At 49.5% G+C, this 14,128-nt stretch overlaps 1 protein-coding gene across 1 annotated transcript in view; it reads right to left on the bottom strand.

The window, feature by feature from the left end:
* Positions 1-1,323: 1,323 nt before the first annotated feature.
* LGMN (legumain) overlaps positions 1,324-14,128 on the bottom strand; it is a 45,908-nt gene continuing 33,103 nt past the window's right edge. The window contains exons 6-14 of the mRNA XM_033191531.1: positions 12,578-12,653; positions 12,028-12,090; positions 11,014-11,080; positions 10,047-10,165; positions 9,870-9,959; positions 7,866-8,066; positions 4,040-4,210; positions 2,173-2,240; positions 1,324-1,894 (exon numbers count right to left, since the gene is read on the bottom strand). Coding sequence (XP_033047422.1) covers positions 1,852-1,894; positions 2,173-2,240; positions 4,040-4,210; positions 7,866-8,066; positions 9,870-9,959; positions 10,047-10,165; positions 11,014-11,080; positions 12,028-12,090; positions 12,578-12,653 — 898 coding nt within the window. The 3' untranslated portion in view covers positions 1,324-1,851. The remainder of the gene's footprint in view (positions 1,895-2,172; positions 2,241-4,039; positions 4,211-7,865; positions 8,067-9,869; positions 9,960-10,046; positions 10,166-11,013; positions 11,081-12,027; positions 12,091-12,577; positions 12,654-14,128) is intronic.

Raw genomic sequence — 14,128 nt, 5'->3', positions numbered from 1 at the left:
TCCCCCAGATGTGTAGGACGTTAAAAGTTCTTCATCCCAAAGTCATTTGATCAGCCATATGAGGCCCTCATTGAGAAAGGATAATCTGTACTGAAATGAAATGGGCCCGTTAGAAACAAGAGTTTCACCCTTGAATTTATCACAGACATAACCCTCTCTGCCAGTATCTCACCTTCCAGGCCATAACTGCAAATGTTAAAGGAGTCAATCATTGCTAAACAAGATAGGTACACCTAAAGACAGACGGTCAGAAGTGTCAGGGTGTGTTAGGGTTATTTTATTTATTTATTTTTTGCTTTCTCCCTATCTACCTAAACAGCCATCTAGCTAACATGGCTTTTTTAAAGCAGCTTCATAGCACATAATTCCTCCATTCAAAGTGTACAATCACTCCTGTAATCCCAGCACTTTGGGAGGCCAAGGTGGGAGGCTCACTTGAGGCCAGGAGTTGAAGGCTGCAGTGAGCCATGATCGCACCACTACACTCCAGCCTGGGTCACAGAGCGAGACTCTGTTTCAAAAAAAAAAAAAAAAAGCATACAATTTGAGAACTTTTAGTGTGATCAAATTTGCCTAACCATCACACCACCATCAGGTTTTTTTGGTTTTGGGGGGTTTTTTTTGAGACGCTCTTGTTACCCAGCCTGGAGTGCAATGGCACGATCTCAACTCACTGCAACCTCCACCTCCTGAGTTCAAGCAATTTCCAGCTAATTTTTTTTTTTTTTTTTTTTTTTTTTAGACAGAGTCTTGCTGTCTCACCCAGGCTGGAGTGCAGTGGCGCGATCTCGGCTCACTGCACCTCCGCTGCCTCCTGGGTTCACGTCATTCTCCTGCCTCAGCCTCCCGAGAAGCTGGGACTACAGGCACCCTCCACCACACCCGGCTAATTTTTTCGTATTTTTAGTAGAGACGGGGTTTCACCGTGTTTGCCAGGATGGTCTCGATCTCCTGACCTCGTGATCCACCCGCCTCAGCCTCCCAAAGTGCTGGGATTACAGGCGTGAGCCACCAGGCCCAGCCAGAAACAACTTTTGATGAGTGGGGAGGAGAAGGTGAAGAAGGCTGGAGGAAAGAAGGGTACTTTAAACTGTCCGTGGAGGGTCTGCAGAGGAGACGGGAAAGGCATTCCAGGGCAGGAGGAACAGCAAGGAGCAAAGGCACAGGAGGCTGCAGAGCCCAGGGAGTACTGAGGAGTAGAAAACAGCAGAGCAGCAGGAGGGGAGACTTGGGGTGATGAGGCTGGAAAAGACGATGACGGAGGAGGCCCCCCGTTAGGAGGTGCAGGAGCATCAACCACAAAGTCAGGGTCAGAAGAGAATATTTGGGTTCTGTTATAAATCTTTATTTTTTAAGACTTGACCACTTGCAGAATTAAATACAAAAGCAATCAAAAATCATAATTTCTAAAAACAGTTTTCCATTTGGGGCTTGAGGCCCTCTTCAATAAAATCATTCTGAAGATTAAAAGAGGTTTTGGTTCAAATTTCTCAGAATAAAGACTCCTTTTGAGAGGGGCTACTTCAGAAGCCCCCATGAACTTCCTGCTCCTTAAAACTAACGAGCAAAACCAAAACAGAACAAAACAACACACCTCCTAGGAAGCAAATATGACCCTTCTCGAGACAGAGCTTTCCCCACCCCAATTTGTAGTTTTTCAGAAGAGACTGGGGAAGTAGGTAACAGTGAGCAAGTCATCCTGTGAAGAAGGCCCTGGAGCGAGCCCTGGAGTGGGGGCTCCCCAGGAGGGTCTGGAGCAGCGGGGGACTTCTCACTCCACCTCTCCAGTCTCTGATCAGGACACAATCAGTGGGGCACTCACACTTGGAAAAGCTTCCAGGAGGCAGCTCTCTAGTAGTGACCAAGGCACACGTGGTCCATGGACAATTTTATCCTGCGATAGACAGGAAGAAGAACTTGGTGAGCCGTGTCAACGCTGAAGAAAGGCAGACAAACACAAACCCACATGCAGCAGGTGGGCAGTGAGGACAGGCCCGCCCAGCAGCTGTCACTAAGAACGCGGCTTCTGGACCCCACTGACAAATGGCTCTAGAGGAAAGCTGGAGGGAGCTCCTGGCAGAAGCGAAACTGCCCAGTTGCAGAAGAGGATGGCAGCCCCTTCTGCTTTCAGAATGACATCGACCTTCCAAGTGCCACCGCTGCATTAGTTACCTGTGAAGTGGATACGGCTTCTCACAAAGGTTGACCAGCACGTACAAATGTCTCAACGCATACTCGTACTGGGAGAAAACAAACAGGACGGAATGAAACATCCTCATCTCACCACACAATCCACTCCGCTTTTGCAGTTACAGAGGGAAAGCATCTTGGCCAGTGGCTCTTGCCCTACTTTGGTTCATGGATCCTTTCCCAACCTTTAGATAATCTGGTGATATTTATGGACTATCCCCCAGGAAAGAGGCACACATGCCAGGGTTTGCAAGCAAATGGGGGGGCTGGCAGGGCGCTGCACTCTCAAATCTGAGGGCAGGACTCCTGACGGGGAACTCCCAATGGCTCTGCTCCCCGCCATGGCCTGGGATCTCCCCGCGAAGTCTGCCTTTTGATTCTGGGAACCTTATTCTGGGAGGGACACGCCAGCGAGGGAGATGGATGGTGCATGAAAGCCACCCTGGATCACATCAGGGAATAGTGAAGCAGCCGGGATGTTTATCTTGAAACAAACTTCAGGGGAACCCAGAACTCTATGAGAACAAAGGAAGAGGTTCACTGTGCGTGACTCCAAGGTCAAAAAACCCAGACCGGGTCGGGCACGGTGGCTCATGCTTGTAATCCCAGCACTTTGGGAGACCAAGGTAAGGGGATTGCCTGAGGTCAGAAGTTCTAAGACCAGCCTGGACAACATGGTGAAACCCCGTCTCTACTAAACATACAAAAATTAGCCAGGCATGGTGGTGCGTGCCTGTAATCCCAGCTACTCGGGAGGCTGAGGCAGGAGAATCACTTGAACCCAGGAGGCAGAGGTTGCAGTGAGCTGAGATCATGCCACTGCACTCCAGCCTTGGCAAAAAGAGCAAAAGTGCATCTAAAACAAAAAACAAAAAACAAAACAAAGACTGGAGGGGTAAAGTCGAGCTACCTCAACTCTGCCCCAGTGTGAAAGCAGCCAGGGACAACAGGGAACCGAGCAGGATGTGGCTACGTTCCAATAAAAAACATTTTTTTTTGGAGACAGAGTTTCACTCTGTTGCCCAGGCTACAATATAGTGGCACAATCTCGGCTCACTGCAACCTCCACCCCCCAGGTTCAAGTGATTCTCCTGCCTCAGCCTCCGGAGTAGCTGGGATTACCAGCGTGCACCACCACGTCTGGCTAATTTTTGTATATTTAGTAGAGACGAGGTCTCACCATGTTGGCCAGGCTGGTCAGGAACTCCTGACTTCAGGTGATCCACCCACCTTGGCCTCCCAACGTGCTGGGATTACAGACACCAGCCACCATGCCCGGCCCCAATAAAACTTTATTTACAAAAACAGGTTATGAGGGAGAAACAGGCCTGTAGGCCAGTTTGCCAACCTTTCTCTAGAAGGATTGAAGCACCACCTGCTACTGACCAGGAGGCTTTTCAGCTGCCTTCTAATTCTACATCTGCAGAAACTCAGCACTTCTCCTCCACAGGCCACACCTGACCTCAATCAACTGTCTTGGGAAGAGGTCAGAACACACCCAGAAGGCAGAAGAGGTGTGTGGCTGGTGTGAGGGGCAGAGGCGAGGATGGGGATTGGCAGGGACAGCAGAAGTGTAAAGAGAAGTAACTGTTTTTCAAACTAGAAGTGAGAGCTGTCATCTGTCATCTATGGCTCTGGTAACTCTTCTACCACTGGGACGAGAGGAGTGTTCTGGGGCCAAGATTTAAAATCAGTGAATTTGGACAACCTTCGTCCTCTCTGAAATGAGCCCCCTGTTTCTTAGCCTGGATGGAACCTTCTATAAAGTTGTCCATCCAATGTGACTGCCAGGGGACAATATGAATTCAGCTTCTGGATTCCAGGCGTGGGGAGAGCCCCGCTGGCTCACCGTGGGGGAGTGCCAGTTGAAACAGTGGGTCCGGAAGTGCAGCAGGGCCTCTGGGTAGCAGCTGTGCCCTGTGAGCGGGGCTCTCTCGGACAGGAGCTGCTCCACTTCAGCCTCGGATGCTGCCAGCAAGGAGACGATCTTGCGCACTGACTTCTCAATGAGGTGCCTGGCCTGGGGAGAAACGCAGCCTGTCAGAATGCGCCTCCCTGAACGTGGTCTCTCGGGGACCCAGGAACAGTGAGTAGTGTATTCAAAGGCTTCTCCACACAGCCCTCAGCCTCCCGCAGGTTCGAGGAAATAACAATCAGTGCGTTCCGAGAAAGGCGAAAGATGTCTGTGCCCACTTCTGCGACAGACAGAAAGACCTGCCTCTTGGGGATCTTCCAGCATGATGCAAACATTTGTATCAAAAAACAACCACTGCAGCCGGGCGCGGTGGCTCACGCCTGTAATCCCAACACTTTGGGAGGCCGAGGTGGGCAGATCACGAGGTCAGGAGATCGAGACCATCCTGGCTAACACGGTGAAACCCCATCTCTACTAAAAATACAAAAAATTAGCCGGGTGTGGTGGCGGGTGCCTGTAGTCCCAGCTACTCAGGAGGCTGAGGCAGGAGAATGGCGTAAACCCGGGAGGCGGAGCTTGCAGTGAGCTGAGATCGCGCCACTTCACTCCAGCCTGGGTGACAGAGCGAGACTCTGTCTCAAAAAAAAAAAAAAAAAACCATTGCTGTGGAGAAAGGAGGTTGCAGAACCTGTGCCCTAAAACAGACACTGTGCCGTGAGGGTGCTGTGTTCACGGGCACCTCTGCCCACTCAGGAAACTAGCGAAAGTTTACACAGCGGGGCACAGAGGGACTCTGTTTTCTTTCCAGATGATGAAAAACAGCATCATAAAGAAGAAAGTGCTTCTACTCTACCCTCACTCTGGCCAGGCACAGTGGCTCACGCCTGTACTCCCAGCACTTCAGGAGGCTGAGGCAGGAGGATCACTTGAGGCCAGCAGTTCCAGACCAGCCTGGGCAACACAGCGAGACCCTGCCTCTATTAAAATAAAAATCAAAAAAACTAAAAAAAAAAAAACACCCTTCACTCTACAAGCAAGCTCTGTCCTACCCACTCTCCAGCCAGGGTTGGTTTGCTTCATATCTGAATTCCACAAAGACCCTCCACCCACTGTGTGTCAGACCAGCAGTTCTCCCGGCGTGGTCCAGAACCAGACTCCCCAAGAGCTCTCAGGCTCCGGAAGGTCTTCCCTTCCTCAACTCTGTATCTTTACAAGGCTGGATTTTCTTCTTACACTTCAGCCAAAAGAACAGCGCCCAACAGCGAAAGCAGAAGCCAGTTCAAGGATCCAGCTGTCTTCTAGTAATGCCGGACACAAAAGAGATCCCACACAAATGGAAAGCAATGCCACTCTTCTCACCAAAGTGGTTTTTGTTTTGGAAAGTGGTTATTTTTCATAGAAAAATATTAATGCAGAATGTTATTTGTTACAAATACTGTTATTCGTAAATGAGTTAAATATTTTTAAATCTTAGTTTTAATCTTTTTTTTTTTTTTTTTTTTTTGAGACGGAGTCTTGCTCTGCCACCCAGGCTGGAGTGCAGTGGCCGGATCTCAGCTCACTGCAAGCTCCGCCTCCCGGGTTTACGCCATTCTCCTGCCTCAGCCTCCCGAGTAGCTGGGACTACAGGCGCCCGCCTCGTCGCCCGACTAGTTTTTTGTATTTTTAAGTAGAGACAGGGTTTCACCGTATTAGCCAGGATGATCTCGATCTCCTGACCTCGTGATCCACCCGTCTCGGCCTCCCAAAGTGCTGGGATTACAGGCTTGAGCCACCGCGCCCGGCCAATAATCTTTTACTTTACATAAAAGTGTAACTATGCAATAGTTAAATGGTCTTAGAAATAGTTTTCTAATTGGCAGCAGATACCAAAGAAGTCCTATATGATTTACACAGTTGTTTAAGCAAACATAAGAAAACTCTTGAGCTGGGTGTGGTGGCTCACGCCTGTAATCCCAGCACTTCGGGAGGCTGACGCAGGTGGATCACCTGAGGTCAGGAGTTTGAGACCAGCCTGGCCAACATGGTGAAACCCCATCTCTACTAAACATACAAAAATTATCTGGGCATGGTGGGAGTGCCTGTAATCCCAGCTACTTGGAAGGCTGAGGCAGGAGAATCGCTTGAACCCAGGAGGCAGAGGTTGCAGTGAGCTGAGATCGCACCACTGCACTCCAGCCTGGGCAGCACGAGCAGAACTCCATCTCAAAAAAACAACAACAACAAAAAAAAACCTCTGGTTCAGTTTCTGTGAACCATCAAAAATGTCCTTTCATCTCATCCTAATTTAATGCAATACATATCAATAGACATAACCCACCATGAACAAAAGCCCTTTGGGATGAATAATTTAAAGAGTATAAAGGGGTCTGGCCGGGTGAGTGGCCCACTTCTGTAATCCCAGTACTTTCGGGGCCCAGGTGGGAGGATCACTTGAGCTCAGGAGTTTAAGACCAGCCTGGGCAACACAGGGAGACCCCAGCTCTATAAAAAAAAAAATACATAAAGAGGCCTAAGAATGAAAAGTCTGAGAACTACTGTGCTACACTGCGTTTGACAGCACAACTAAAAATATGTCCTGGTTAATACAGCTGTCACACACAGGGTACCAATTTTGGGGATAATTAGATATACGCACTTAAACCACACTGATTAAAAAAAAGAATCTTGCCTAGATGGGTGGATCACCTGAGGTCAGGAGTTCGAGACCAGCCTGACCAACATGGTGAAACCTTGTTTCTACTAAAAATATAAAAATTAGCTGGGCGTGGTGGCATGTGCCTGTAATCCCAGCTACTCGGGAGGCTGAGGCAGGGGAATCACTTAAACCCGGGAGGCGGAGGTTGCAGTGAGCCGAGATCACACCACTGCACTCCAGCCTGATGACAGAGCAAGACTCTGTCTCAAAAAAAAAAAAAAAAAAAATCTTGCCTAGAAAACTCGGGCCATATTTCAGCACATCCATCACTGTGCTGTGCTGACAATGGGGACAAGACTTAACAGAGTTGGCTTTGTGGGAAGGGACAGGCAGCCCTCTGCCCAGCATTCCAGTGAGTGCACAGCTGTAATTTATGTAGCAATTCTGTCAGCTCCAAACACACTGATGAGCTACTGAAAACAGACTCAGTGATTGGAAAGGACGGCATAGCACTTTAGAAAGAATTTTAGGCATGACTATGTTTTTCTGAGAATAGCAGAAATTTTTAGAAAGAATTTTAGGCATGATTATGTTTTTCTGAGAATAGCAGAAATTTTTGTGGATTGGAATTTTTGTTTGTTTGTTTGTTTAAGAGAAAGAGTTTTACTGGTTGCCCAAGCTGACCAGACTCAAGGAATCCTCCTGCTTCAGCCCCCTCAGTAGCTGGGACTGGAGGCACATGCCACTGTACCTGGCTCTGGATTTTTAAAATGAATATGATTAGCTAATAACTTAATACACAACAAAATAAAAATATCCTCTAAGCAACAAGGTATAAAACAGGGAAACACCCATGTACATGGCTTCTTGGCACGATACAGGGGAGACGGCCCCCATTCCACTGCTCCCTACTGCCGAAGAGGTCAAGGTTACTCATGAAGATGGGAGGCGACCACGGCTCTGCCCACCTGCTTCCGTTACATGGAGGACGGAGGCTGGCTTCCGTCCCCACACACTCCTGCATGGCAGGGAGAACAGTCAGGAGGCAGGGCCGTGCTCATGCATGCTGCTCACCTGGGCTGGGGACAGCACCTGGGCACTGCTCCTTTCACCCCTACTCACATCCAGATGCCGCTGGATCTCCTCCGTGAGCTGCCTGGACTCCTCCAGATCATTGGTGTTCATCAGTTTCCTCTTCATGATCGTGAGGGGCACGTCAGGGCTGGGGGTGAGGTCAAAGTGTGTGACTGGAGGCAGGGAGAGAGGAGAACTGGCTTTGTGCTTCATACCCTGAAACTGCATCACTTTCATGGTGGAGATCGTCTGGGGAGAGAGACAGCAAGAGAGAGCGAGAGAGAAAGCAAGAGAGAGCGAGAGAGAGACAGGGAGAGAGAGAGCTGGTTTGAGTGAGAGGAGCAGATGTGCCCAACGTACCCCAAGTTCGGCCTCTCCATCAGAGGCTCCTCATGCTTACATTTACTCCTCATGCTTTCAGGACCACAGGGCCACAACTGCAGCCTGAAAAGACATGGTCACCCCAGTAGTATGCAGGCAATGCAAGGGAGCCCCTGAAATCTACTAGCGAGTGACTCAAAATGCCTGACATCCTTTGCAGCAGAACTGCTATTCTTTCACCAGACAGCTCTGGTCCAAGCTCTGCCTGTGGATCAGCAGTGCCTTTCATATGTAAAAAGAATAGCAGTTCTGCTGCAAAGGATTCTAGGCAAAGAATGTCACCTGCAAAGGATGCCGCCTATCCAGGCAGGTGACCTGTATATGCTCACCCACCCGCACTCACCTGCAAATCCCTAAGGGCCAGTAGTGGGAAGGTACAAAGCGTCTGCCCAGGTTAGAGGTGAAGTCTGGGTCCACTGGGAAGGGCAGAGCTAAGGTCACAGAGAGACCAGGCTGACGCTTGGCATCAAGAGTTAGCAAATGGGCAGAGCGGCCAGGCTCGATTTGGCTGCAGGGGTCACTACAGACCGGCTCCCAATCAGAAGGGAAAATGCTGCAAGCGTTCTGTTCCTAAAGCAAGCAACAATAATCTAAAGACAGTTCTAAAATCAACAATACCACACACACAAATCCACACAAAAACAGAGTTTGGAGAAGATCCACCACAACCCCTCAACCAAGATCAGAAATGGCCAATGCTGAGGATACTGTGACGAGAATGGAAAGCCCAGGGCAGAGCCCCCACATGGCCAGGGCTATGCCACCACTGACCCTGCCTTCTCTGGGTCACCTTTCCCTGGCCTTCCCTCTGCTCCAACTCTCTCCTACACTGGCTCAAAAGCCTGACCAGGTCATGGTGCCCTGGGTGCAGGTCTCATGTCCCCCAGCCCACGCTCTACTGAAGGGCTAACGATGGCTGGATTTACTGAGTCCAGCTTCTTCTAGAAGGCCAATGCTTGCGCCCAAGGAACAGATCTCAGCTGGCGAGCTCTCCACTGGGGGTGGGCTGCTTGGGGAATGGTGTTTGGGCATATGAACAACTGGGAGGTCCTGCACATTTGTTAGGGTGTTTGCACATACCAAACGTTAGCCCCTGCAGCTTCACTTAGGGTCCAAGCTTTTAGCAGCCACCTGCCGCAACACCATTTAACCACAGAGGTCCCTTCTGGACATATTTGGAGGAGGATAAAATGTCTCCAATTTATAGCCAAAGGGTAAAGGGAACAACCTGCAGCTTGCAAAGCAGCAGGACTCCAGAAAATCCAAGGTGCAGAGTGGCTGTGGGACCACCTACAGGCCGTAGAGCAGCAGCTTTCAAGTCAGTGATCTCTTGCTGCACACTAGGCCTGTGTTTAGCGTAAGTAACGCACAGCCCTCTTTCATGCTCCTAGCTACCTTGTGCACTTGGGTTTTGACCAATGAGGAAACAAATTCAGAGAAGTGAAATCACTTGCCCAAAGCCTCACAGCTCTGCAAGTTTGAAGCTAGCAAGGTCTGATTCCAAAGCCCACAGGTCCCCAGGATGGAGTGGCTATGAGAGGCAGAGGCATCCCCTGCCTCAACCATTCCTCACCCAGATCCTGTGTCTCTTTAGCAAGAGATCAATATGCCAGGCAAGTCCACCTAGGACACAAGGTAACAGAGGGCCGGCGCGCGAGGCTCCCGACTCACTTTGTTTCCGTACTGCATGACGTGGCTGGTGTTGGTGTGTGATTTCACCAGGTGGTACTGCTTGTGCAGGGTCTCTTTAGTCAGATCTTCCTGCAAAACATGAGACCATTCAAGACCTTTGACAGTCAGAGTCTGATGGTTAAACCCCAGCTGAACCGCCAGCCCCCAAGGGCTCACCACGTCCGAGTCTTCCATCCAGTTGACGCTGTACCAGTCCCCCAGGTACGTGGACCTCTTCTCATCATAGTAACAGGCGTAGGACGACTCTCTGGGGTTGGCGGCAGTAGTTGCATAAACTACGAGGAATTAAAGATGATCTTTTAGTCGCATTTTATTCCTGCCTTGGATTACGCTTGAAGCCTGAGTCCTTCTTTCTCCCCTGGTGAAATCGAAGCATGCTACTTATGATCAGCACAGGAGGGCAGGGACACGTAACCAGACCCAGCCCTGTGCATTCCATGACAATAACTCATCTCAAATTAAATGCGGAAGAAAGAGGAGCCAGCTGATAGAGGTTTTTTGCAGCAATTGGCAAATTGGCATGCTTAGGACACTATGCTATTCTGGAAGAATGCTGACATTTCCACAGCATGGGAAACTTAAAGAATATGGGCTTACTTTGGTTTCCAGAGAGATCTGACATTTATTGAAGAAACATCTAGATTAACTGAACCTATACAAAAGCTACCACTTACTAGCTCTCTACCATGGGCTTAGAATTGTGCTGGACAAATGCTAGTGTTTAAAATACGAGTCTCCCAACAGACACGTACTATCTTTATCCCCATTTTACAGATGGGGATAATTGAGGATCAAAGAGGGCCAGTCACCTGCTTGAGGTCAGAGAGCAACCAATACATTGCAAAGGATGGAGGCTGATCCAAAGCCCATGTAGTTTTAGCTTCAGTAGTTTTACTAGAACCTGGAAGCGCACTGTGAGGCTCACATACAGATTCTTTATTCCCTGACTACCAATTCTTCAAGAGCAGAGGAAGCCCAGAGCTACCTGCAGGTATCTCCCCATGTTTATGGCCCAGGCTGCCCTCAGCAGCCCCTGCTTATGGAGAATGCTCAGTTCCATGTCAGCGATATTTGAGCAACCTGCTTGCCAGCCCAGGTCGAGGCCGGCACCCCAACCACCTACCATTGATGTTATCCGGCAGGTGGTTCATCATGGACCCAGACTCACAGGCTTCAATGTAGAACACCATCTGTGAGGCAGACGGGGCAGGTGAGCTCACCCCAGCCAGGTACAGGCCTCCAGCCACGCTACTGGAGCTCTGCCCACTCCCTCTACCCATTCCTAACAAGTCCTCCAGGCTTGCTTCTGGGAGACATTATTGCTGTAAAGAGGCTGCTGCCAGAAGCTATGGAAGCTGCTGCCACACAAACTTATTCATTGCTAATGGAATAAAATCATCTATTAGCTGAAACAATGCAGAGAAAACGGAGCCATGTGATGCCAAGGAAAACGGTTCCACCATCCAGTGCAGGGAGGAGTTTCAAAGACCAAACAGCCCAGCAGGCCATCGTTCTGCGTTACTGTCACATATCACCCAACCTATGCCGGGTTTTTTTTTGTTTTTGTTTTTGTTTTGGTAGAGACGCAGTGTCGCTATGTTGCCCAGGCTGGTCTTAAACTCCTGGCCTCAAGTGATCTTCCTGCCTCGGCCTCCTAAGGTGCTGGGACTATAGGAGTGAGCCACCGCATCCAGCCAAAAACTCTGGCCCTACACAGTTTCCATAAAGGGTGCTATAAGGGTGAGAAAGGCTCAAAGTGAGAATAAGATAATGGTATTTTCCTCCCCAACTGCCCAAAATTGAGGACAGTCTTAGGAATAGGGGTCTGCAAAGTGTGGGCCGAAGACCAGCAGCAGCAGGATCACACGGAAACACAAGGCAAATTCTCAGGCCCCCTCCCCAGACCTACTGGGTCAAACTCTGGGGGCGAAGCCCACACTATTTTAACAAGCTCTCCAGTGATTCCAATCTAATAGCTAGAGCTGAAAGGCTCATCCTGGGAAACCAGTGGTTGGAAGGATCCCCTTTCTAGAAAACACAGCACCCACAGTTGGAGGACGGTCACGGGACTGCGGGCTCTGCACCCACGGCTTTCCCCACAGCCCTCCCCACAACGCTGCCCCAAGGGCTGAATTACCTTTCGGTACATTTTGTGTTTGTACATGTAATGGATGGTCTCATTCAGGTCCTTTACATGAAGCTGAAAGGTGAGAATATTGATTCAGACCAACACATCAAGAGAAACTATTCGCTGGATAACTCACTACTAAAGTTCTGATGATGCTTCATAAACTCTTTTCTACCAACCCCTAGAAGTAATCATGGGGAAGAACATAATCCCAGAATGTCATCACGTGTTTTATGCCCACGCTTAAAAAGGGGAAGAGGATGTATCTCTTCACCCATTACTTTGTCCAGAGCTTTTGGTCTATTCTGAGGTCTAGTGCGATACACCCACGTCCTGAGATAGCTACTGAAGCTGCGATATGAACAGAAATGCAGGGAAAACCGTCTGGAAGAGATGCCCTTGGATAGATTTCAAGCTGCTAAACCTGTCCCCCACTCCCACCCACCACACGTACAAACCAACCCTGGTAGGACACTAGAAAATACACGCTATGGGTTTGATCTCAACACCTTGCTTTTCTGTTCTGCTAGTTTGTCCCTAAAATGTCAAGAAAACTCACATCTTCATTGGGAAAAACCAGTATTCCAGTAGATCCATGGTCGGTGAAGTAAACGAACACGTGATCCTGGGGGCCGCTGCCAAGAAAGAATCAGAGGTCAATCATTTCCTTTTTCTGTTTTTACTTCTATTTCTCTGAAAAGCTGCCCTAATCAAAACATTAAGAAGTTTGGGGAGTAGAGTTGCCCAACCAGGTTTGAAGATGAACACAAGGGCCCAGTGTCCAGCCTGTCCCTTCCACTCCCCTTAGTGTGATTCTGAACCACAGTATAGATCCTAGAGCCTCCAAATTCTGAAGTATGGCTGGAAAGGAGGAGGGGCCTTTCCTGGACAACCGATCACACAGACCTGGGTGGACAGTGGGATCCTCTGGCAATTGGTCTCATCCCAGGCAGCCACACTCTCTAACCAGATCTCCCCAACATGAGTTCAGCACAGGCCGGCAGCCTCCCGCTCCAGGCCTCCTGCAGCCCCCACAGTTTGGATGACCACCTGCCTGCCTCACCAGCGCTTCCCCCAGATGGCGCTGCTTCGAAGTGGCAGAGATGTAATAACTTACATGAAGCCAATTTGGTTCACCCTCACAGATGTCCTTTTTTTTTTTTTTTTGAGATAGAGTCTCACCCTGTCGCCCAGGCTGGAGTGCAATGGCGTGATCTCAGCTCAATGTAACCTCCGCCTCCCAGATTAAAGCAATTCTCCTGCCTCAGCCTCCCGAGTAGCTGGGATCATAGGCACGCGCAACCACATCTGGCTAACTTTTTGTATCTTTAGTAGTGATGGGGTTTCACCATGTTGGCCAGGGTGGTCTCAAACTCCTGACCTCGTGATCCACCCACCTCAGCCTCCCAAAGTGTGTGTGGTTTTTTTTTTTGTTTTTTTTTTTGAGACAGAGTCTCACTCTGTTGCTCAGGCTGGATTGCTCAGGTTGGAGTGCAGTAGCACAATCTTGCCTTACTGCAACCTCCACCTTCTGGATTCAAGCAATTCTCCTGCCTCAGCCACCAGAGTAGCTGGGACTACAGGCACATGCCACCACGCCTGGCTAATTTTTGTACTTTCAGTAGAGACGGGGTTTCACCATGTTGACCAGGCTGCTCTTCAACTCCTGATTTCAAGTGATCTGCCCACCTTGGCCTCCCAAAGTGCTGGGATTACAGGCTGAGCCACCGCACCAGGCCTCTGCACTAATTCACACGAGCTTACTTGTGCCCAGGTCTCCCTTCCAGCCTAAAAGAAACATGCTACTGGAATCTCTGGTATCACATAAAAATGCCACATGAACAATTACTAAACAGTAAGACATCTCTAGCCCACAGCCAGCAGGGTAAGCACTGGGGTTCGTCTTCCCCAATATGAAAGTCAGCCATGCATTTACAAATGTGCCTCTCCCTGCTGGGCTGATCTGTGATCAGAGCACAGGGCTGGTGGTCCTGCAATCTGGCCACAGGGATTCAAACCTGCCTCAGAGGCTCCATAGGCAGTGGGACATCCCTGTGCCATAATCCCCAGACAACAAGGAACGAGGAGTTTAAGTGACAGGAACATTGTA

The sequence above is a fragment of the Trachypithecus francoisi genome, unplaced genomic scaffold, assembly GCF_009764315.1.
Source record: "Trachypithecus francoisi isolate TF-2019V2 unplaced genomic scaffold, Tfra_2.0 Lachesis_group3, whole genome shotgun sequence".
Classification (NCBI taxonomy): Eukaryota; Metazoa; Chordata; class Mammalia; order Primates; family Cercopithecidae; genus Trachypithecus; species Trachypithecus francoisi.
This window is presented reverse-complemented; position numbering and strand designations above follow the sequence as displayed.